Source organism: Mangifera indica, chromosome 8 (assembly GCF_011075055.1).
Source record: "Mangifera indica cultivar Alphonso chromosome 8, CATAS_Mindica_2.1, whole genome shotgun sequence".
NCBI classification, from domain to species: domain Eukaryota; kingdom Viridiplantae; phylum Streptophyta; class Magnoliopsida; order Sapindales; family Anacardiaceae; genus Mangifera; species Mangifera indica.
In genome coordinates, this window is record NC_058144.1 from 9,204,368 (window position 1) to 9,229,159 (window position 24,792).

At 33.4% G+C, this 24,792-nt stretch overlaps 4 protein-coding genes and 1 pseudogene across 9 annotated transcripts; 1 reads left to right on the forward strand and 4 right to left on the reverse strand.

Moving 5' to 3' along the window:
- Window positions 1–1,059: 1,059 nt before the first annotated feature.
- LOC123222817 (TLC domain-containing protein At5g14285-like) lies at window positions 1,060–2,095 on the forward strand. Its single transcript, XM_044645788.1, has one exon. The coding sequence runs from the start codon at window positions 1,288–1,290 to the stop codon at window positions 2,008–2,010; it is 723 nt and encodes a 240-aa protein (XP_044501723.1). The 5' UTR covers window positions 1,060–1,287; the 3' UTR covers window positions 2,011–2,095.
- Window positions 2,096–2,706: 611 nt separating this feature from the next.
- Window positions 2,707–6,120, reverse strand: LOC123222839 (annotated as a pseudogene).
- On the reverse strand, window positions 5,874–9,172 carry LOC123222838 (lysine histidine transporter 1-like). Of its 2 annotated transcripts, XM_044645814.1 has the most exons (8): window positions 9,017–9,172; window positions 7,804–7,970; window positions 7,328–7,711; window positions 6,844–7,237; window positions 6,639–6,744; window positions 6,459–6,550; window positions 6,291–6,359; window positions 5,874–6,188 (listed from the first exon to the last, which is right to left on the reverse strand). In XM_044645814.1, the coding sequence occupies exons 1-8, from the start codon at window positions 9,059–9,061 to the stop codon at window positions 6,090–6,092; spliced, it is 1,356 nt and encodes a 451-aa protein (XP_044501749.1). In that variant the 5' UTR covers window positions 9,062–9,172; the 3' UTR covers window positions 5,874–6,089. The 2 variants fall into 2 exon arrangements, with proteins under 2 accessions (XP_044501749.1, XP_044501752.1); XM_044645817.1 differs by lacking the exon at window positions 9,017–9,172 and having other exon boundaries at window positions 7,328–7,730; window positions 7,804–8,420.
- A 5,098-nt stretch (window positions 9,173–14,270) lies between these two features.
- LOC123223865 lies at window positions 14,271–18,230 on the reverse strand. Of its 4 annotated transcripts, none has more exons than XM_044647300.1 (4): window positions 18,060–18,230; window positions 17,893–17,901; window positions 16,676–17,561; window positions 14,271–15,922 (listed from the first exon to the last, which is right to left on the reverse strand). In XM_044647300.1, exons 3-4 carry the CDS (start codon window positions 17,381–17,383, stop codon window positions 14,615–14,617), a joined length of 2,016 nt encoding a protein of 671 aa, XP_044503235.1. In that variant the 5' UTR covers window positions 17,384–17,561; window positions 17,893–17,901; window positions 18,060–18,230; the 3' UTR covers window positions 14,271–14,614. The 4 variants fall into 4 exon arrangements, with proteins under 4 accessions (XP_044503235.1, XP_044503234.1, XP_044503233.1 ...); XM_044647299.1 differs by having other exon boundaries at window positions 16,676–17,553; window positions 17,823–17,901; XM_044647298.1 differs by having other exon boundaries at window positions 17,823–17,901.
- A 3,478-nt stretch (window positions 18,231–21,708) lies between these two features.
- Window positions 21,709–24,744, reverse strand: LOC123222893 (54S ribosomal protein L37, mitochondrial-like). 2 transcript variants are annotated; one of them, XM_044645912.1, is made up of 3 exons: window positions 24,593–24,689; window positions 22,333–22,358; window positions 21,709–22,259 (listed from the first exon to the last, which is right to left on the reverse strand). In XM_044645912.1, the coding sequence occupies exon 3, from the start codon at window positions 22,248–22,250 to the stop codon at window positions 21,849–21,851; it is 402 nt and encodes a 133-aa protein (XP_044501847.1). In that variant the 5' UTR covers window positions 22,251–22,259; window positions 22,333–22,358; window positions 24,593–24,689; the 3' UTR covers window positions 21,709–21,848. The 2 variants fall into 2 exon arrangements, with proteins under 2 accessions (XP_044501847.1, XP_044501845.1); XM_044645910.1 differs by lacking the exon at window positions 22,333–22,358 and having other exon boundaries at window positions 24,593–24,744.
- Window positions 24,745–24,792: the final 48 nt, after the last annotated feature.

Genomic DNA, 24,792 nt, shown 5'->3' on the forward strand with positions numbered 1-24,792 from the left:
TTTAAAAATCTGAATATATATCATTCTGTTAATTTTGATTGTTATTATCAAAAGTAAAATCATTATTTAAAAATTTTATTTTGAAAAAAAATCATTTTTTACTTTAGTTTTAAAAATTAATAATTCATCTCCTAACGTCGAATTTCTCATATTTTAAAACTGACTCTCTCCCTCCCCCAAGTTTGGGATTTGCACAATTTCTATATTTTTTTCATTGACAGCCACCTCTTATCTTATGAAACTATCAATTTCACCCCCTCTTTGATTTCAGTTTTCATAACAACTCTGACGTTGTTCTCTCTTCATTGTCAATGTCCTCCTCCACCAAGACCAAACTGCCATTGTATCCTTCATCAACCCTCATTTCTCTCTTGACCCATGCAAAATCCAACCAAAATCAAGTGAGAAATCTCCCTTAACTTTAATCAGATTCATGTTGATGACGCCCAAGGGCCTACAAATTTTCAGCCTCTATTGTTCTTTGGTGTTCTTTGTTCTTGTTGTCGAGGCCAGACTTCCTTCCCAATGACTTGTTGTTGGCACAAATTTAAACCTTAATCAAATAAGATCTCTCACTAAATTTCCATTAGATTTTTGCATTGATCGAGAAAGAAATGGGAGGGAGATGGATGCTGGCAACTTGGACTAAGTAAGGGAGACGCCAAAGATAGAGGGAGAAAGTCGTCGATGGAAACGAAGTCTAAAGTGAGGGTGAAATTGAGAATTTTTAGAAGCCTAGGGGATAGTTGTAAATGGGAAAAATATGAAAGTTATAAACTAAACTTGATGGGGGAAGTTAATTTTTAAATTTGAAAAATATGAGATTAGGAGAAAATTGTGAGTTTTCAAAATTATAGTTAAAAAAAGAGGTAAAATTTTTTTGTTGAAATAAAATTTCTAAATGACGATTTTATTTTTAATAATAACAATAAAATTTAATAGACAAGTAAATATTTATATTTTTAAAAATTGTAGATAAAAAGAAGTTCGCACTAAACTTTGGGTGGCAATTAGTGTTTTGGCCAAACCCAAATTGTTTCTTTTTCAGTGCACAACACAGACCATAAAATTAGATTGCCACCGTTGAAAGACTTGTTTTCGTTGCTGCGTAGTACAATAAGAGCTCTTTCAACTTTGGAGCTCTCAACTCCTCGAGTACTACGATTCTTGTCACACACATAACCCATTTTTTTTGTGGTAAATTTCAATTTTCCCAACAAATTTTACCCACTCATCCTTTTTATAAACCCTAATTCCGCCTTATTTCTTTGTTCTAATTCCAATTCAATGGAAACCCAATTTTTTCATTTCTTTTTACTCTTTTTCATCATCTACCTTTTCGCTTACTTTCGTGTTTTCCGTAACTGGCCCCCGAAGATCCGACCCGAAGCCTCCAGTTGCCTCATCTCTTTCTTCCATGGTACTCCCGCCGTTATTTTAGCCTGTATCGCTATACTCGGTGACAAATCCCGCGGCTTCTCCTCTGCCAATACTAAAACCCAGAACTTGGTTCTCGATTTTAGCATTGCCTACTTCATTACCGATCTTCTTCACTACCTCGTCTTCTTCCCTCATGATGTTCTCTTCATTGGCCACCACTTGGCCACTCTCTTCGTGTTTGTAACCTGCAGGTACTTGGTGGCTCACGGCGCGTTCGCTATTCTCGGGCTCTTGGTTCTGGCGGAGGTGACCAGCGCGTGCCAGAACACCTGGACTTTAGCGAGCGCGAGGCGGCATGACGTGGAGTTGGCGGATAAAATTTACCGCTCATTGTCACCGCCGTTTTACGCCTTTTACAGTGTGGTAAGAGGTGTTTTGGGGCCGTTGTTTGTTCATGAAATGTGTGTGTCGTTCATCAGTGGGGCGGCTGATGATGTAATTCCTAAATGGGTTTGGATATCTTGGATGGTTGTAATTGTTTCGGCTATTTCTGTTAGTATTTTGTGGATTTCTGGACTTTGGGTTCAATTTTATAGAGAAAGGAGAGCTTTGGATAAGAAAACTTCATAGATATATTGAAATTTTTTTTATATAACATTGTTCCTCAATTGATATGTGTGGTGTATGCAAATTAATGGTTGTGGGTTTTTGGCTATTCTATGAATCTGTGGATTGGAAAAGAAAGTGGTTCTTGCTTTGATTTCTGACCATCCATTGGGTTACTGATAGAATGTTTCTACTTGATTGTTACTGACATTGATTTGTGAAAGATGTTATAGGTTTTAAAAGAAAAAGCACCCACTTCTGTGGTTGCCTTTTTTCCTACCTTTTTCATAACATTTTACTGAAATTTGCGGTAGTTAGAATCAAGGCCACCATGTTAAATGTGGGTGCAAGATGTTATAGGTTTTAAAAGAAAAAGCACCCACTTATGTGGTTGCCTTTTTTCCCACCTTCTTCATAACATTTTACTGAAATTTGCTGTAGTTAGAATCTAGGATTTAAGGTCACCATGTTAAATGTGGGTGCAAAGTTCAAAATAACCAAAACAAAGAATTGGTTGGGGATTATACCAATTTTGAAGGAATTCAGTGTAAGCATTATGTTAGTTTTTGGGTCCTTTTTTCTCACAAGCTATTGATCTTATTTTCATTTTTCAAGTTGTTGAGGCGTGTATGTACATATCTTTGGCTTTTCCACCTACCAGTTTCAGCTTTTGAGTTGTTCTCCTTGGCAGCCCTGACACCCTAGGATAAATCTAATTACTTGGCATCTTAACAGATGCAGAATAATACTGATTGTAATATACATTCTACCAGGTCTACATAAACATTTAAGACGGTGACCAAAGTCTGGAATATAGCAGTACACATTAACACATGCGGTAAATACAGTAAATGGATATTGTAAAAGCCTCAAGGAGATTTTCCTGACGAGAAATCTTACTGATACAGAAAGATGGCTGATTATTTCACATGATACACAAGCCTAAGCCTGAGCCATGTTAGGATTTCACAGAAATTATCCACTGGGATCCATCAGGAGTAGAATTTGTAGTCCTTGGCGCTATCTATGATATTCTTTAACCCTCCAATAGGTGATAGAATCATTAACAGGAAGCCAAGGATAATGCATATCTGAAATTAAAGAACCCAAATCAGTTCGATTTATTTGTTTTGTAGCAGCAGATGAATACACGAGTTCAAGTAGATCATACCCAGTTGGTACACCAGGACAAGCTGAACTTCTTTGGTTTGTATACAGCAAGCCACATAATGCAAGGAAGCTGAAGAATGAGATTAAAAAAATCAGTACTATCATATTATCTATGTTGGAAGAGAGCAGTATGATGGCCAAATTTTGTCAGGAAATCGGTTAGAAAGACTTACAAAGTATGTTGTTGGGGCAAAAGCATCCTCCAAAGAATCCAAGAAGGCCACCAAAGAAAGGAAAGGTGATGGCAACAAACATTGTAAAGGCTGAAATCAAACATATAATAGCTCTTAAAGAAAAAAACCTATTAAGTTACATAAGAAACATGATCAGGACTGAGGAGAATGAATTTCTTACCAACATATAAATTGCGAGTAATGAAACGTAGTGGTGCACTAGGCTTGAAATGCAATTTTGTTACCAGCACAGTTTCTAACATATCAAAAACTGGCATTGCATAGAGCTGCAGATGTAAAGCAAAATTTAATTAACTGCTCTATAATCTACCTGTAGAAAGGGCTTATGTTGACAAACCTCTCACCTGATAGCTACCAATAACATGAATGACAACAAACATGTTAGCCATTACAATTAGCCATGTGGGTTTCTGTAATGATATAAGAATGTTGTCTTCAACTTCATTGCCAAACATATTGTATCCAACAAGTGCAACTGGGAAGTAGCAAAGAGCCACAACTATATAAGCAATGACAACCCCATTCCACATTGGTCCCTTTGATGGCTTCTCCGGTGTAGAAGGGATTGTTGCTTGGATCTCCAAGACCACATTATGGCCTGCATAAGCAAAAGCGACATCGCCTAAAGCAGTAAAGAATCCAAAGACTGTGTCTGATGGATTCGAGGCCTTGTAGCCATATTCCACGTTTGGCTGGAGTCCTTTATGGATCGAAGCTGCCCATGCAATGGTGGAATAACTGCAGACAATACATGAAATCAACTGAAGTTATGTTTAACCAAACAAGAACCAGATCATTTATGGCATATGAACAAAACAACCCACCTTAAGGACATGACTGCTGCAGCCAAAGAGACACCGGATATGGAGTTAAAGTTAGGAAGGTGTGCAAGCACAAAATGGACAGAGGCAAAGATCATGATAAAATACGTTGTTTTGATGGGTTTGCAGCCTTTACACACCAAGTCATGAACCTTCTGGAGTGATTTCCCTCCAGTAACCATATAGACTATGTCGACACCAACTTCACATATGATCTGTTGGGGCACCACAATGTATAGACCCAGCTTCTCACCAAAGGCATACTGTCCCAACTCATGATATCTATCAAACCGCCGTCCAGGAACCATCTCATGCATCTCAACCATTTGCCATAGAGTGTATAAAGTGATGGTCCATGATAGTACCAGTACCACTACACCAGGACCCCTGAAATTAGAAACAGAAAACTTGTCAAGAATTAGTAATATTGCTTCTATCAACAAACAGGAACCCTTACAAGGGTAAGTTTAATTGAATGATTGGATAAATAATCTAGAAATTGTGTGAGAAACTAGTCAATTTTCTCCAGGTAAAGTGAGCTAAGCTATGGCACTTTGTGTTAAACATACCATCCAAGCTTTGACATGGCATAAGGAAGACTGAGGACACCAGCTCCAACCATGGCAGTAACATTGTGGAAAGCTGAATACCACCATTTTGCATTTCTAGAAGAAGTAATTGGAAGCCAATCATCAATCTCCTTCTGCTTCTTCAGCTGTTCATCTACCTGCTGACAATACAGCATCTCAAATTCAAATTAACAACAAAGATACATCAATCATACATATTGCCTATTCATTCTACAGTGTTAGATATGCTTGTTTGTGGGTGCGAGAAAGAGAACATGAACAAGAGGCTTACATAATGGGGCTCGTAGATCTTTTGATCAGGTTGTTCAACTTTAGTAACCATGATTGTGTTGTGCAGGGCGTAAATTTCAAGCCAGAGACCAAATGAAACACACAAGTGAACAAGAATATATATGCAGGCCAAGTAAACTTGAAGAGATCAAACTTGACAATGACTAAAATGAGATAACCGTCTCTCATGCTTTGACACAAAACCTATACTTAACAAGTTAAATTTATGAATAATTTGTCATCTTCTTAATTTTCATTAGAGCAAAATATGCCAGTTGGACTTACCTTCAACTTCACAGTATTAAATAGAATCTTTAATATGAAATTTCCTTAGAAGGCCAGAAATGAAAACATTCTCTTCAACTACATTTGGTTAGAAATGAATTTGGCTTGATGTTGAATAGATAATTAAGTTTTCTCTGTGCAACATATGTATGATGTGACTCAATAATAATGCTACTTTTTATTTCATGATGTAACCATCAAACTTTCTTCTGTAAGTAGCTTTCACTCAAATATGTATGCAAGATTATGATCACTCAGTTTGGTTTTGATTGATTGTTGTTTTTCCAGTTGAGACGGAAAATTCTGGTTAATATTGTCTGTTTCGGTCACATATATAGAGTAATGGCAACCCTGAAAAGGTTGGAATTTTCACTACAAGCCATGGCAGGCCTAGAAACAGTCAACAACTTCATTTAAAGTAATACTGAGTGTAGCCATATTATATGATTGTTCATGCATATATAATAGTCCAACTGACTGGTTATTACTTTATATTTTATCTATACATAGTTATCATTACTTGTTTATTGATAGCCATTAAACAAAATCGTTTATAATTGCAGAAAAAAATGGAATCTGATCACATATAAGGACAGAAATTACATGATCAACAGACTGAAATGTGTTCATTTTTAGGACTAGAATATTAACCACAACAAACATAAACAAATAGGCTTTAATGGACAAATAATATAAACTAGTAGAACCTTGATCAAACAATACTCTTCTGGAAACATGAATTTCAACAATCACCCCTATGGAGGATGACTGATTCAAGAGTAGAAGCGATAATTCTTGGCCGAAATTATGATTGTCCTCAATCCTCCAATAGGTGATAGGATCATCAAAACCATCCCAAGTACAATGCATATCTGAAACCATTGAAATTAATAGAACTTAAATTAGAACCAACAAACAAACATACAAAGAAAACAAGAAAGAAAATGAAGAATGGATCAGACTGATTCATGTACCCAATTACTCCACCAAGATAAGCTGAATCTCTTCGGTTTGTAGATGGCAAGCCACATGATGCAGGGCAGCTGAAATTTAAAAAAAGGAAGTGTACAAGGGAGAAATGACAAATTTTATAAAATATTCCATAGCTTCTGTAAATAACATAGATGAAGAATCTGGCTTACAAAGTAAGTTGTTGGAGCAAAAGCAAACCCTCCGAAAAACCCAAGTAGACCTCCGAAGAAAGGGAAGGTAATGCCAGTGAACATAGTGAATGCTGTAACAAGTAAATGATAGAAGAATTTTATATTCCAAGTAGACTTGCATAATGCATCAATGTTGTTTTCATTGGGAATTTTACTTACCAACATATAAATTGCGGACAATAAATCGAAGAGAAGTGCTGGGTTTGAAATTCAATTTCTTCACCATTAATGTTTCTAACATGTCAAATACTGGCATTGCATAGATCTGTATTCATGCAAATGAAAGCATTTTGATAAATGAAGTGGCAATACTGAAATGAAATCTCCCAAAAACAGGAAGAAATTATGAAAGCTTGAGTTTCACCTGGTAGCTTCCAATAACATGAACAACAACAAACATATTAGCCATTGCAATAACCCAGGCAGGTTTTTCCAAGGAAATGAGGATGTTATCTTCAACAGAATTGCCAAACACCCAGTACCCAATTAGAGCAACAGGAAAGTAGCACAAGGCAACAACTATGTAAGCAACGATAACTCCTTTCCACATAGGACCCTTTGATGGCTTCTCAGGTGTGGAAGGAATTGTTGCTTGAATTTCAAGTACCACATTGTGGCCTGCATAAGCAAAAGCCACATCCCCCAAGGCTGTAAAGAAGTTCAACACTGCTCCACCTGTTGACTTAGCTTTGTACCCATAGTCAACATTTGGTTGAACACCCCTATGGACTGAAGCAGCCCAACCAACTGTAGAGTAACTATTTTAAAACAAACAAATCAAACCTCATGTTAGCATGTCAATTTCGATTTTCTTTGATTGATGGCATGTAAAATGGAGAGGGGAGTACCTCAAGGACATGACAGCAGCAGCCAATGAGACACCAGAAATGGAGTTGAAGTTGGGCAGATGGGAGAGAACAAAGTGACAAGAGGCAAATATCATGATGAAATAAGTGAGTTTTATGTCTTTGCAACTGCTGCAAACAGTATCATGGAACTTCTTAAGGGATTTGCCTCCGGTAACCATGTAAACAATGCAAACACCAACTTCAACAATGATTTGTTGTGGCACCACAATGTACAGACCAAGCTTCTCACCAAAGGCATACTGCCCCAGTTCGTGATATCTGTCAAATCTTCTTCCAGGAACCATCTCGTGCATCTCAACCATTTGCCATAGGGTATATAGAGTTATGACCCATGACAAAACTAATATTACAACACCAGGACCCCTGAAAAACAAAATACTTACTGTAAACAAAAAAAAAAAAACTTCTTAATCACAATGCAAAATGACTGGCTAATAGATAAGAATGTAGCATACCATCCAAGATTTGCCATGGCATAAGGAAGACTGAGGACACCAGCTCCAACCATGGCAGTGACATTGTGGAAAGCTGAATACCACCATTTTGCATTTCTTGAAGAAGTAATAGGAAGCCAATCATCAATAGCCTTTTTCTTGGCTAATGCTTCATCATCAACCTGTGACTGTGAGTGATGGCAAAACCATTTCCTTAAATAGCCCAAATAGAATAATCACACAAATCAAATAACCATAACTTGAGGATAACAACGACAGAATATCTTCTGTGCACCAATTCATTTGACTTCCTAATATCTGTAAATGGTTTTATATACCCTTTAGTATTTTACAAGAGTTTCATAACTGATGGTTGATTGATTCACAAATCACTAACTGACAAATAACCAGTTAGCAAGAAATATGTATTTCATAGCTAAACAATACGATGAATCATTTGATAAATATTTCTTAAGAAAGCGCTTAAGCTGTAAATGAGTAAAGGAACCATGTGGGGCACCCAAATTTCAAGATTTGTAAATACAATTTGGACTTCACAGTGAGAGAACTTATGAGGGAGCCATTTTCATACAGTTTTGTAGGATAAGAGTTGCCGTCAGACATTCACGAAAGAGGCCCAGTTGCATACAAGAATGAAAAATTTCATCCTAAATAATAAATTAATAAAGCAGGCAATGGTTTGGTTAGAAAGTCTATAAAAGACAAAAAAAAACTCCTTTAGACAGCTGGATCTAAGCATAACACGTTGCTGGCAACTGTAGAACAAGCTGCCGTACTGAGAAGGTTAGATGTGTGTTTATTATTGACTATAAAACCAAAAAAAAAATCACAAAAATGTTTAATGGATTCTGTCAAAATCCAAAAGGCAATACAATGAAAAAAAAAAAAAACAACTTAAGAAATTTGTAGGACAATATGAGCGAAAACACAATGAACTGTAAGAGAGCCTTGCATAGGTCATGGGATCATGGGATCTCTAAGACTAAAAAAAATCCTGAACTCTACAGAGCACTACAATTCTTTAACTTTGAGTGAAAATCAGAGTGATGATGATAAAAGAAAATCAGAGAAAATATGAGCGAAAAATTCTTGAACTTTGTGTATAACGAATCCAGCTTGAGAAAATCAGAGTGATGATATAAAAAAAAAAAAATCTCAAAGTTTCATCTTTTATGATTATATATACACAAAGAGAGAAAAAATGGAGACTAACGTTGGCTTGGTTGTAATTGTGATCACCCGGCCCTTGAGTACTCATTATGCCCAGTAAAACGATGAACTCTATCCAGAGAGGAAGAAGATGAAGCAATGCAACAAAGATTAAATGTAAAATGCAACAGGGCAGTTAAATATCAGATATTTGCCAACTCGATGACAGAAAATAGATTAAGGAGTAATTAAGATTGATGAATAATTAAGTCAGTTAAATATCAAAGCATTAATGAGAATTACAGAAGGCTGAATATTAGAATTTGCATGGATTAAAATGGATATCATATGAGCATTTTTTCAATTTTCCTTTAAGGAATTTATTTAATATTTGATATTCCTTTTACATTCAAGGCAGGCCGACGCCGACCCCACTTCCGTAATACCAGTAAAAATGAAAAAACAGATCAATTGCTTTTCCAGCATTGTTGGAAAATTGCTTACTCCATCCTTCACATTGACAACTTCACAATCATGAAAATTCAATAAATTGATTTAAGATATTTTTAATAGTATCTTTTTTAAAATATTAATTATACTTAGCATTATTATAACAATCATATCTTTTTTAAACCATATTTAGATGAAATCTTCTATGAAAACATTTAGAAAAAAATAATTAAGTGTACATATAAATCAGGGCAGTTTCTATATCAGCCATATTTAAATTACATGTAGACCAAAAAGAGTAATAATATATGATTGAGAACTTGAATTAATTTTTTTAATAAATTATTAGGTAGGAACAATCATTTAAGATATTCATGTCATGCCTTACTTGATTATTAGAAGCCAAACTCTAATTTAGAACTGGCGCCTGTGGCCCAGATCGAAATTGGCTTATATAAAACCAAAACCGGAATTGGCTTGAACCGAAACAGAAATTTGATTTTGACAGTTTCATTCCGATTTTTCTATTTTTGAACATCGAATCGTTGGTTCATGGCCGGTTCATGAACCGACTGTTAAATCGACAGTTTAAAGATTTATGGGCCATATTTATTAAATTTTTTTTATTTTTTAAATTTAAAAAAGGAACCAATGGTCCCCTGCAAAATACAGGGGACCCCCCTTATGTTTCAATTTTTGCAGGGTCCCTTGAAAATTTCATTGCAAGCAAATGTCCGTTTCCCTCCCCTTTTTTTTAATTTTTTTATATTTTTCTTATAACTATTCACTCAATCTCTCTACTCTCTCACTCAATTTTTCAAACTCGCCCATTTATTCTCATTTTTCATTATCTCAATTCTCAATACTCTTTAAATCAAATTCAATTAAATTTTTTCTTTATTAATTTATTTATATAATTAATTTTATTTATTATCAAAAAATAGCAAGTAGTAAAAATTCTTCAAGTAATAGGAGATTTAACCAATATTCATATATATCAAATGTGAAATAAGATCAATTTGTAGAAGATTTTTCAACACAAGAAAGTGAAAGTCAATATGTAGAGGTGGGGCAACAACAACATTAACAACAAGTGGATATGGAACAACAACCAAAAAAAATTTTTACCTTCGATATTTTCAAGATTCATTTTAAGAAAATACAAAAAAAAAGATAATAATTTTGAAGTTGCTTACAATTATTGTAAGCAAATTTATAAATTCAAGTAAGGAGGTAGATATGGGACGTTCAAAAAACACTCAGAGTCGAAGCATCTAAAAAAAATTGGGCAAAATAGAGGTAAAAAACAAATAACCAGGTACGATTCTCCACATAATTGTTTATTTATTTATAGTGATAATAAAAATAAAAAAGAATTTGCAAAAATGATAGCAATAGATTACTTAACGTTTAGTTTTGGTGAAAATTTAGGTCTTAATAATTATTGTAAAACTACATTAAGTTTTGCACATAAAACTATTTTAAAAAACACGTTAAAAAGATTATTATTAAGTTTATATAAAAAACAAAAAAAATCAATTCAATTATTTATAAATTTTGATAAACGTGTATTTATATATAGTGATATTTAGAGTGTTATTAGCAAATTTACTCTTATATATGTATAACTTGTCATTGGATAGATGATAAATTTTAATTACAAAAAAAGAATTTTAGTATTTAAGGTGTTTAATGATCGATATACGACTGATAATATTTATAAATAATTAAAAGAATATTAGAAGAATATATATTAGTTTTTAAAATTTTTTTAATTTCATTTGATGATGCAGCTGCAAATACGACCTCAATTGCTAATTTAACAAAAATTTGCAAGCTCAATTTAGGTAGTAGATCTTTTGATATTAGATGTACTTCTCATATATTAAATTTATGTGTACAAAATGATTTAAAATGTCTTGATAATTATATTAGTCTAATAAAAACAATAATTTCATTTTTATGAACATATCTCTAAACTATGAAATAATAGAATAAATTTTGTAAACTACATAATAAAATATCAAAAAGATTTCCTAAAAATATGCCGACTTGTTGAAATTTAACATATTAATTACTCAACGAGTCTTTTGAATATAAGAAATTATTGTGTATATTTATTTCACAAAATATGTCACAAGTTACATTCTATCCCCAATATTGAGATATTTGTAAGGCAATTTTAAATATATTAAAAAAATTTAATAATGTAACTTATACGTTAAGTGGGGTTTATTATCTTATTTCTCGTTTATTTTTAAATGAAACCCTTAATATTATTAGAGTTTTACAAGAAACCAAACAATATTTTATTTAAAAAAAAAACTATTTTTTTAATGAAAACAAAATGATTGACTTACTATAAAAAAATTCTAGAAATTTTTTTTGTTGCTTATTTTTTTTATTCTAGGTTTAAATTAGATAGTCTTACGAATTATTTAACATTATATTATGAATGTATGTAATTAAAGTATGAGGATGAAGTTAATATTTTATTAACTATAACTCCCATTACGAATTTAATTAAAGAAATTTATTATGAATATTCATTAGTTCATGGTAACCAAGATGGTTCTTCTTTCTCTCTACCACCTATTACCCCATTACCAACCTAAAATATTAGTTATATTGATCGTATTATAATACAAATGGGCAAAAAATCAAGAGAAACATTAGACTCTATCTCAGAGCTTGATATTTATCTAATAGCTACTTTTGAGTTTGGTGACAAGAATATAGATAAAGACTTTCCAATTCTAGAATAGTGGAGTCGACATGCATCAATTTTTCCAATATTAGCAGCTATTGTTAAATAAGTCCTAGTAGCATCAACATCAACTATCACAGTAGAACAAACTTTTAGTCAAAGGGGTAATATATTGGACGAGAGGTGATCAAGTTTGGCTCTCAAATCTATTGAAGTTTAAGTATGCGTGGACGATTAGACAAGAGTCAAATTACGCTAACAAGATACAAAAGTAGACTTCAATGAAGACCCCTTTGATTTAACTACGGATAATTCGATGATGAGAACCAGTAGTTAAGACAGCGAAGGTAAATGATAAAGTAAAGGGGTACCACCGACTATCAGATACGCGAAGGTTAAAAAACTATGTAGATTTTGATTCTTATAAACCTCAAGAGGATACGTAGGAAGCTTAATTGAAAAATTAAATCCACGTCTTTTTTTATTTTTTAATTATTATAATTACTAATTAAAAAATAAATCGGGACCATATATTATAATTAATTGTTCAATATCGATTTCAAATCGAGGTCATGAACTAGAATCATCGATTACAAACCATCGTCTAATGGTTCTGATTCAAGATTCTTATTTTTTTGAATCGTGAATAGATGATTTCAAATCGAAATTATCAATTCATGAACCATGACTAGAATTACCCTAATTTTATGGAGTAAAATCTTTATATGATATATATTATAAAATAAATCAGTTATGGTGATGTAGACTTTTACATTTCAGTCTTGCGTTAGTGTATTTCATGAAATCGCAGTCTCGAACTTTTTGTTGCACTATGATGATGGCTTTCTGCATTATCTTTAAACCCATCTCATGAATGTTGACCCTTTACCATTCTCCCATTTTGTGGAAATCTTCCTTTTAATTATTTATTTATTTATTTTTATAGAGATATTTGTTGTTTTTATTTTGTTGTATATACAAATCATGATCCTAATAAATGTATATTATTGAAGAGTAATATAATATACACAAATAATAAACATAATTTTTATATAAACAATGATATACGACTGATATTATAGAAAGGGATTAATAATTAATATTTTTATTATTTTCCTACATGTATAAAAAAAATAATAATAATAAGACATACGTTAAAAACACATAAATACAATTAATTTCCAAGTTATGATTTTTTTACATCAAATTATTCACAATTTTATTTAATATTTATTTATACATAATTAAAATGAATAATTTATACATTAAGGTAATATGCAATTACCATGCATATTCAAAAAAATTAATTGGAAAATTGCTTACTCCATTTAGCACGTTCACAACCATAGGCATTTAAAATATTATACGCATGGGATTATGTATCTTGTTATAAAGAAATATTATATTGAAATTAGGCATTGAGATCAAGAAAATATTCATTATACTTGCCATTATTATAACAATAATATCTCTTTTAAACCATGTTTAGATGAAATCTAAAATTAATAATACTAATAATATTTTATTAATTTTAATATTAAATAATGATTTTATTTTTAAAATTTAATTAATATATTAATTTTAGTTATTTATAAATAAATATTAAATTTTTAATAATTAAAAAAAAAAACTATTTTAACTTCGCAATGAATTAATAAGTCCTCTAGTTTATAATCTTTATCTTATTACTTAGGTATTAAATGATTAAAAGTTTCCTTTAAAACGTCACTAGTTTAGATACTAAAAATAATAAAAAACTCACCATTGTTAATCTGTTAGCGAACAATTATCAGAATTTTGCTTCATAAGATTTGAAATTGTCAATAAAATCAAATTGTGTAGTAAATGCACTTTAGAGAAACATTCATAAACCGCAGGGGACTGTGGAAGGACAGAAATTGAGATCTCAGGAATGACACTTGTAGGGTGTTTCGAAAAGACAAACCGCAGGGGACGTGAAGGATAATAACCCAATGACATTATTCAGAATTATGCTTACAGTAGTGTCTTTGATTTACCAGAACAGACACAACTCATTCATGGAAGCTCAAGCTTTCTGTCTGCAAAATGAAGCAACCCAGCAGCCCATTATCCTTTAAATAAAAAGAGAATGTTTTGAGTTTGAGTGATTTAACCACTGAAGAATTTTACTGCAAGCTGATGACGTTAATGAAGCTTCTGTTTTACTTCCAAGATTAGGAGCCAATGCATGATGCAATTTACAACAACCTTGCTCAATTGCTTCCCCATTTCTCCCCCAATCTCTTATCTCCCTCTTCTCTCAGACACTAACAAGAAGTTAGCAGATACAACATGAAATTCTAACTACTAAGCATATTACATTTCTAACTTGTTTCAAGTACAGCATGAAACTTAATTTGGATAGACAATGAAATAAAGAGTACTTAAAGGTTTTACATATTAAACCAGCGGAGTGCTATAGAACTTGCTCATCCTCTTCTATGTTAGAAAGTTTACCGTTCATATGATCGATGCCGTTGCCTCTCAAGCCACCGAGACCATGGAAGGGCTGATGTTCTGGTTTTGTCGGGGCCTGCTCACTGGCGTTTTCACATTTAGGCCTGATCCGCCAAAGCAGAAGTACTGGTTCTTCATCCTCTTGGAGTCTTGTTTCCGAATTGTATTTGATGTTTCATCATTAAAAAGTTGTCTGGAGCAAGATGGTCTAGCAACTTCATTATCAATGAAAACACCCTTTTGTTTGTCCACTGAATTGGGAGAAGAAATGGATGATTTTGAGAAGGAACTCGAACGAGATCGCCCTTTAACAGTTGCTTGTGGCATGGCCTGTATAACTCCGTGCAATATTCCTGAAGCAAACTTCTTCTTGGCAGTAGGGCTTGATTGGTTACTCCTCACCGCTAGCGTCCGTTTATTGTTAGAAGCTGATACAGGATTTGAAAATCTCTGTCGCAGTGGAGTTGGGGTTTCATCTGATTTGTTACATTTCTTGTATGTTTCCCCTGAACCTTCATCTATTGATTTCTTTCTCTCTTTCAGTTTGGGCCAGTGGAAGACACCTATCAGTCTTTTTGCTGCAACGTTAACAGAACTTGGTTTTTTATCAACTGATGAACTTTGGTTCTCATTGGATAAATCAAACTGATTCAGTTCTGTTGAAGATGGATTCATTCTTCCACTACCTGGATCAGCAACATTGCCATCAATATCAATGCCTGTATACAGGAATATTTCTGTGTCAGAGATTCTAAATGAAGTTCCGGGACTGCTTCCACTCCCTAGCTTCCTTATGTGGGTGGCAATGGCTCTTCTTGCAGTATAATCCTGACTTCCGAATATTCCTCCAGCTGAAACCAAATGTCTGATTAGCATATCTGATGAAGCAGAATGTGGCCTTTGCTTGAGGAGGTCAAGTGGAGTCATGCCATCATTATCTCGCATGTTTATGTCGATTGATGGAGCAGACATCAAGAGTTGCACCAGTTCAGAATGAACATTTCCAATGATGGCCATGTGAAGTGCAGTCCTTCCATCATTGCTTTTGGCATTGATGATGTCTTCAATGTTGGAAATTGTCCCACAAACCAACTGCTTCATGAGCTTAACCTGCCGGTCTAATCTATGAAAAGCAGGAGTTTGGAAACCAGACACTGCTGAGTGGTGAAAAGTTTCTCCGGCACTGTTTCTTAAGGAGACCAGAGATGGAGATGCAAAAATCAGTGCTTCAACCGCATCAAGTCGGCCTCTGTAGGCTGCAACATGCAATGCTGTGTTGCCTTGATGGTCTGTAGAGTTGATGATATCATATGATGCTATAAGATCTTTCACTATCTGCATATACAACAATAATGATACTGGGGTAAATTATTTTGAAGGAAAAACATATAATCTGAATTTTGTAGATTTTTATTTGTAGATAGATTGTTTTTATGATTTACTGGGTGGGAGATCAGAGCATCCACTAATGCTTGAGATCAGAGAAATGCAGAATTATGGATATGAAAAGCTTTTAGAAAGTACCAAAGTGACCATAACTTTTCAGGGTAACCAATTAAAGGCATCTCTTACTTTGCAGTGAAAGGTGAGCGTTTAAACTTTTTGATCATCTACTACCTACTTCGATTTGTGATCATCTAAGAAATGGTGAATATTTTTTGACTTGATTCTCCTAACAAGTAAACTTGTGCAATCCTGAAACTTCAAATATTCTAGCTCTATTATAGTAGCAACCTGCGATCCATTTCCTTATGTTATAATGCCTACGATGAGAAGACATTTTCTGTGATTCATCATTACTGGTGCCCTGTTGTTCCTAATCATATTATGTTTATGGATAAAATATATTGAAGCATAAATGCATGCTAAAGAATACTACTTTAAACAAACATCTAGTTTATATCTTTAAGTGAGAAAATATATTTCACTAGAATTGTGGTCAGTGAGAGGAGAAAGACAATGTAACTATATCATTATCAACCATATCAACTGATTAATCAGAATTAAATCAATATAAGGTAGAGAGGAGCAATCTCCAAAAGACTCCAAAACAAACAACACACAAAAAAAGAGGAGTTGGTGCCTCACCTCAACCTGGCCTCTACCCGCAGCGGCATGTAAGATGGTTGAGCCCTGCTTATCTCTAAAAGCTAGAACATCAGTGCAATCCTCAAGAAGTTCCTTCAAGATCTTCAAATTTCCTCCTCTAGCAGCAGCATGAACGGCTCTATTCTTCATCTCCCACCTGTAAACAGAAGGAATATCCCCAATGTTCTCCTCCAACTCTCCCTTTTTCGCTGTCAAAAACCGTGGAGATACAGCAAAATCATAGACTAGCCTGAAAACATCACAGTTTTTACTCCTGGCTGCAGCATAAAGTATGTCAGTAACACCATATTCTCCTTCTCCAAAAACAAGGAGTGGGTTCCTTTCAAGAAGCTGTTGAACAAAACCCAAGTCTCCAGCTGAGGCAGCAGTGTATATAAGCCATCCACCATAACCAGCTGTAATGAGAGAATTCTTTCCACTCTTGGATTTACATTCAAGAAATAGTTTTCTAGCAACCTTGGAACGACATTTGGCGACATCATCAAACTGTGCTTCATCATCCCACACAGTCTCAAGGCGGCGAATTCTCCTAAGAGAAGTGAGCTTGATGAGGTGATTGCCGTCAATGCGAAGAAGCTCCCTAACTAAGTCATAGTGGCCATTAGCAGCTGCCCAATCAATAGGAGAAGCATACCACCATTGATCTCCAGTGCTCTCCCAGCGAAGAGGGAAGTATGTAGGAGGCATCTTGTGAACACAAAGTAGAGCTAATAGGATTCAACTAGAAAAATATCCTTAAATTTCAGGGAAATTAATCCAAACTGGAAGCACAATTTGGCACAACTCAAGAAGACAATAATACAACTACTGATCTGTTTTGGTTATTATAATCTGAGCCCGTTGGAACAAATTCATGCCTGAGAAACTAGCAACAGAGAGACTAAGAGTTAAAGAAAGTAAACCAAGAAGTAGTTATACTAAATAAATATAATAACTAAACTCTTCTGATTGGAGCTGTAAGAAATATTAACCTTTTCAACTCCAGGATATAATGCAAAAACATTAATACAGCTAATACAAGTAGAGCAACAACCAGATTTATCAGGCAAAAAATTATCAACTAACAAGACTTGCGAAAGTTATAGAAAAATTGTATTGAAAAAAAAATGAGCAAACGAATAAAAACCTTTAAAGCCTGCCCCAAGAAGACAACTGAGAATAAGTTCTTGATATTAACAAAAGCAGTGGAACCTAACCTGAGAAGTCTGACAAAGAAAATGAAGAACAGATGAACAACATGTGAAACAAATAAATAAATAAATAAACTTGTTGGTAGAGTGCAGATGACAAGAAGTGGTGGGGAAAACAAATAAACAAATATCAAATACATGATATTAGAAAGGAAATAGCAATGATTACTCACACAAATGAAGCTGGAAAAGCTAGCTTGCATGCCCCTTTGAGTAGAAGAAAATAGTTATAAGGGCCAAAACAAAAGCGCTGCAAGAACAAGACAGGAACAGATATTGGTCTTCAACATGATTTTAGGCTTTTCCGTGGAGGAGAACAAATAGTAATAAAAATAATAATATTTAGAAAAATAAAAAGATAAGATAATATAATAAGGTAAGATTCCTTTTATACAGTCTGATAATGTTGTTGAGGATGTAGAGAGGATGATGGTGATAGATGGGGTGGGGAGCATAAAGTGAAAGAGAGAGGTTTAACCTGATTTTTCTGAGGAGTTACCATGAGGGGTGGCAACTGTTGCAATAGTGACTCCATAGATTTTGCTGTTCATGCATAATCTTCAGTTATAATTAGCTTAATTAATTTTCCCAACATTGCTAGATTAGAGATCCCTGATCCTTCAAAAGAGTAAATGTATTTTACACCAAAGGTTTGGCCAAAACCACTTTTCTATTCCTAATTAGAACAAATAATACTTTCCTATTCAAACTCAAACTCAATTAAAAAATAATTAACGATGTAAAGATAAAATAGTAATTTTATTATTAATTAATTTTAAAAATAAAAAGTAACAATTTTTTATCATACCCAAACGTTTTAAGTTCTATTCTTTGAAGTATAATTGTCATTTTCTAAGCACTTGGAGGCAAATTGATATTTCAAATAATTCTAAAAGATCTCCAATTTTTTTTGAATTTTCAATAATCACATAAAATTTTTATAAATATCTCTAATATACGATAGGAATAGGGGAAAAAGAAATGAGAGTGAAAGGAAAAAAAATCTAAGATTTTTTTATAATATAGAGATTTTAAAGATGATTTATAATTTTTGATAAATTACGGTTATATGATATTTTTGAAAAATAAAATAATATAGATAAAATAGTAATTTTATTCTTTAACACTGTTATTTCATTTATAGAATTTAATTTTGAATGAGAAAATATCACTTATGTTTGATTTTAGGTGAAAATATGTTATTTATTTTAGCCTAGTATGAAAAATGTTTTAAGGCTAAACTTGGGTGTCAAAATGTGATTCACTCTCTTTTAACTTGATAATCTTATAGATAGTTTTTTTTTTTTTTATAACGAATTGCGTAAGAACCGAATTAACCGTATTAAATTAGATATATTTTAGATTTAGTAACCAATTTCATAATTATATAAGATAAGAGTTTAATTTTAGATATTATAAAAAGATATTTAACATGGTTTCCATGAAGAAGGCCCCTTTTTTTTTTTTTTGGTCTAAACTTGTAATAAAGCACAAGTCTAATGGCTAATTTACTTTAATCTTCAAGAAATTCATCTGCTTTGAAAGATTTGGTCTAAAATTAAAATGAAATAAAGAATGGTCGGTGACTTGTTAGACTAAACTTCCGTAAAATCTACCCCACCTGGCTCCGAACATATTAATTTCATCAACTAAATAATATAAAGTGTAATTTCAGCCCACCCACCCACCATTTATTATGTTTATTTTGGGGAGATATCGGTGTTAAAATCAACACGGTATACTATACGGACAAAACACAGCCTCAAAGCTTGACTCCTTGGTATTGAAAGGGCAATTCAAACAATGTGCAATGCAACATCCTTGTTTGGCATGAAAGAAAGCTGTTCGAAGATTTAAATGATTTCTTTGGTGAGCTCATGATTCATGCCACTTTGTACTAGAGAGTAGATTTTGAAGATGCTTGATTTCTAGTTCAACAGCCTACACAAAATATTATTTAAATAATAGTTTGAATAATAAAAAATGAGGTTTCATATATAAAAAATTATAAGTTTAAATCGCTTCTAATAATGTATCAAAATCAAACTCTTAACTTATTTGATTATAAGGTCGATCATTGAACCTGAGATTTATTGATTGGTTCCACTATAATGTGACGGTATAACTCGAATAAGACTTCTTATTATCAAATAAAATAAAAAACATATACAAAATATCAACCCAAATGATTAATTTTTGAAGTAATTTTATCTATCCATCAAAGATCCAACTAATTTCGTGTTCGAAAGAGATGACAATTAAGATTTAGTAAGTAGTGTTATATTGGGTGAACTTTTTGTGTTGTGAAATTTTGGTTAAATTTTTTTTTTACAGAAAATCCTATTCAGATCAGATCAGATCATTCATTTAAAACTAAATCAATCAAACTGAATAAATAAAATCTTGAATCTAATGATTTATCTCACAACTATAGAATTAGATTAAATGCAACCCATTTGTTTTAAGGATTTCTAGTTTTTATCATTCAAGCTACTCTTTGGAATGCCTTTGGTGAACTTGGATTATTTGGTTTGCCACTTGGGAAGTCGGATAGAACCACCCAACTCAAAAAGCAATCAAGGCCATGTGAAGTGACGGGGGCAGGGCAGCTTTAGCTTTTTGAGAATGGCAAATCAAAAGGCTGCATCAAAGGTTGGGCAAACTTGCTTTTTAAACAATAATAACAATCCATACGATGTCAAATTTCATATCCCTGGTTTTGTATAATTTTCATGCTTCCATTAGTCTCTTTCTTTGCTTTATCAAAGCATCATCCTTCACATGGGCAGTCTCAGTATTACCAAACCACCCAGTCCCAATGCATTAACACTGGTCTGCACTCTCACTGACTCATGCTTGATGAATTGCATCATCTGTTATCAAGATATCTGCACTACTCAAATCATAAGCATAAAAATGATAACGGAGATCACTTTACCTGTGCCAGAATATCTATTCATAGTGAAATATTATCACCATTGATTCCTGGAAACATTATCGATGAGTACTATTCAGAACTTTAATGGTTATTAAGGGCATATAGTACTGTTTTATGGACCTTGATATGTACTAATGCAATAATAATTTGACCAGTTCATGTTGATGTCAAAACAAAAGTGAGGCTGAAAAGAGTGTAAGGGATAAACTTAAACTTAAGGTACCATTAAGAGTTGATTAGGCAATTCATGAGAACAGATAGGCCACCAAGTGAATGATACAAGGAGGTAGGAAAAGAGAAAAGCAATGACTCTGAACTTCTTAGAATAAAAGGAAATAATCTTGATGCCCCACCATTGTAAAGATTGATGGCAAAGGACGTAACTATGGACCCAAGTGAATAATGCAATGAACCTGTACATTGCTGTGATTCAACCGTGTCTCTTAAATACGAGACTAAGAACCAACACAATTTAATGGGTTCAGATTGTATTGATGTTTCCCTCTCTTCTGAAGAAAAGTGGGTAGATCATACAAAACATGGAAAGAGGACTATATGGAGGAGTAACACACCTGAAAGAGTCTGCCTGGTTTGAAAATGAGATTCAATTTATGTTATGGTGCAAGTAATGTGGATACAATCCTATTGCAATGCCTTCCTCTTTTTACCGCTGATCAAAATCCCTGCCAAATCAACCAATGGCATAAACAACAAATCATTACGATGGCTGTAAAAATATTAGAAAAATTTACACTCTATTAAAGCCTAACTATCAGGAAGGGGAATGTAGATTAAGGTAACATGGTAGGGTTGACAATGTAAATTTATTTTCCCTTTGTTGAAGCCTAAACAGTAAAAGAAAGGAAAAGGTGAAAAAGAGAACATAGATCTGTAAAATCATGACTACTTTCAATTCAGTTACATGCCAGTCCATTACATTGAAGGAATCCTAGAAAAAAAGATGCATAACGCTTGACAAAGAAATGATGCCTCTGGTAGAATTTTTTTAAATTTTCTCTTTGTATCAGTTCTTGGCCTTAATAGAGTTGTTTTCCTTAATCCTTGCCCGATTGTCCAGCTTGACAAAGCGTTTTAAATCTTCATAAGGAAGAGTTTCAGTGTTCTTCCTTCTTAGTTCACTCAAAGCTGGACGTTTGTCAAGGAGATGATACAACCAGTCAGGGTACTCAGAATCTGCCAAGATCTTAGGATCTGTCCCATCCTTTAGAATATTGGCACCTACTACTGTTGTAGACTTGACTTCTTTGCTCAGTATCGATGCTTTTGGTGCATCGCTTGCAGCACCTCCTTTAGCACCCTTCTTTGCTTTACCAGTCCCAGTCGCAAATGTTCGCTGGCCCACCTCCCCAAGTGCCTCCTTCATAATAATAAAGCTTCTCAAAGATCTGATATGGTTCACTGCCATAACTTTATCCTGCAACATCAATTGTAAGAATAAATAGTCAACCATATTTTATCGGACTCCAGTTTGTACAACTTGACCATACCTAATCTCCTCTCCCTCTAGCCCCAGCTGTTATGATTGTGGTTAGAATATGCTATGCCATAAACATTGATCTTTAGGGAAGTTCAAATCCCTTGAGACAGGACTTCTCTATCTCATAACTATATGAACCACCAGAGCTAATAAACTATAGTAACTGCCAATTTCAGAACTGGTGGCCATCCAATGGATTTCTCGGTTATCAGTAAAGAAAAATAAGAACATATAATAACAAATAAACCCCTCAACACTTAAAAAAACTCTGTTTGGAAGCCAAAAAAATGCTTAATGTATCTGAACTAACTTTAAAGCCTTACGTTTCTCAATAAGAAGAATATTGTTCAAGATCTAGGAACATCACCAACCACAAAACTTAAGATTTTATATGATGAGCAGTAAATTCAAAGTTAAGACTGAAAATAAAGAGGATGTAGCATGAATGAACCATTTGTCTCCACATACTAGTAAGGATTGCTTGAGATCCTTGACTTGGTGGCTACATATACCATTAAAGCAATATTGCAGACTACCTTCCTCTCATCTTCTACAACTCCTTGATGACTTATCAAAATACAAGTATAAACCTAGTTAAAAAGCAGGTCTCAGCTCATTGACCCAAGAACCCCACTAGACATAAAAGATCAAAATTACAAATCCCTATTTCCTAGAATTTGAACTCCTATAGCTTGGACATATAATTCTGAGAATCTAAAATTATGAGAGAAGTCCCAAGATAAAATTGGTCATCATTTTTTCTGAATATGAAACAAAGAATGTTTTATTAACCTAAAACTACATTGCTGACTCAATGAAAGCAATAGCTGCAATACTAAATGGATTTTTGTTTCCTATAGCAAAGACTCAATATAGAAAATAATGAAAATACTTCAAATCCAAAGCATCAGTATTCATTATGCTTACATAGCACTGAAAGCTACAAATAAATAAAGGAAATATTTACATATACTCATCTATTCAACTCGAAAACTATAAGCATATTAATAAAAAGCACATTTCAACCTTTCCAAACCCATAATATACACACATATCCACAGAAAGCACAAATTAAATGAATATGATCTCCAGAAAAGAAAAAAGCTTTCCACATTCTAGAGTAAGTTTGCAAGAAACAGTCCATTATCACTTCACAAAAACTCATCATCCAGCAAGCTAAACCATCAGATTGCAACTTTTAGGTAACAACCCACAAAACTCCACAAATGTCACCTTGAAAATCACTACGGTAATCTCAATCACACAACACATTCTTCAATTACAATGTCTCCAAAGAGTCCTCATCAAGAATGTCTTTTTTCTAATACAAATTCAGAGAATGAGTTAGAAATAAAACTTCAAAGTAACAAAAGACAATCAGTCTCTGTAAATAGAAATTCCAAGAGTAAATTACATGTAGTGCTAAAACAAATTGCAGTACTGTAGTTGGTAGGTTTTCTCAACATCTTTTTCAGTAATTACCATCAACCTAATTAAAAATTATTGAAAAAATACAGATTTTCTCAAACAAATAATTCTAGGAATAAGTCAACAAAATTAAAAATTCAGGCTTCAGAAAGTACTTGTAACACTAAATGGTCTTAAAAACAATAGTGGAAGTCATAAACAAATTTAAGCAAAACAAAAGGCTAAAATCCAAATATCATATGTTGATATCATAAATCCCTGGAACAAAAACAAGCTTCCACTACTGCACACTATAATCAACGGAGCCGGTTAGAGTCTGCAGATGTGAATGCGCATGAAAAGGAAATGCAAACAGGCTAAAAAAGAGAAAAATAATCAGTCAAAAGCAGCTAAAAATATAATCAACCAACAAACTTTAAACTGGCCGGTGAATATAATCCTACAGCACATGTAAATACTTGGATGCGAAAAATGAAAAAAAAAAGATGAAACTAACAAAAAGTACATAGGAAAAGAAAAAAAGAAACCTTGCAGAAATAAAGAAAAATATATAAAAACCCCACATTTCCGATTAAACCCCACTAGGAAAAACTTTAATCCAGAAATAAAATCATTACTACTCTCACGATTATTTCACACTTCTTATTTTACTAATAATAAGTAGACGATAATAATACTGTTGCGACTCCAATCAAGAAGCATATCAGGATCAAACACTTCTATCCGACCATTCAAGAGGCATAATAGCGCTGCAAAATCCATTCAACATTATTTTTCCTTTCAACTAAAAGTTCTGTCCTCAGTTATAAAAAATGGAAGACAATCGAATAGATGAGACTTACCTCAATCTGAAAGTTCCAAAGCAAGGATCAGCAATTAGGTTTCCAGCAAGAGCGGCGACAGAGAACAGATCGACAGGATTGAGCGGCAAGAGAGCAAGACTCAATTGTTTGGTCGATTGAGGATTATATGGTTATAGCATTTTTGTAATAACTTAATATTTGAAGGGTTTTTTAGTAATTTTGAAGCCTACTTTAGTTCA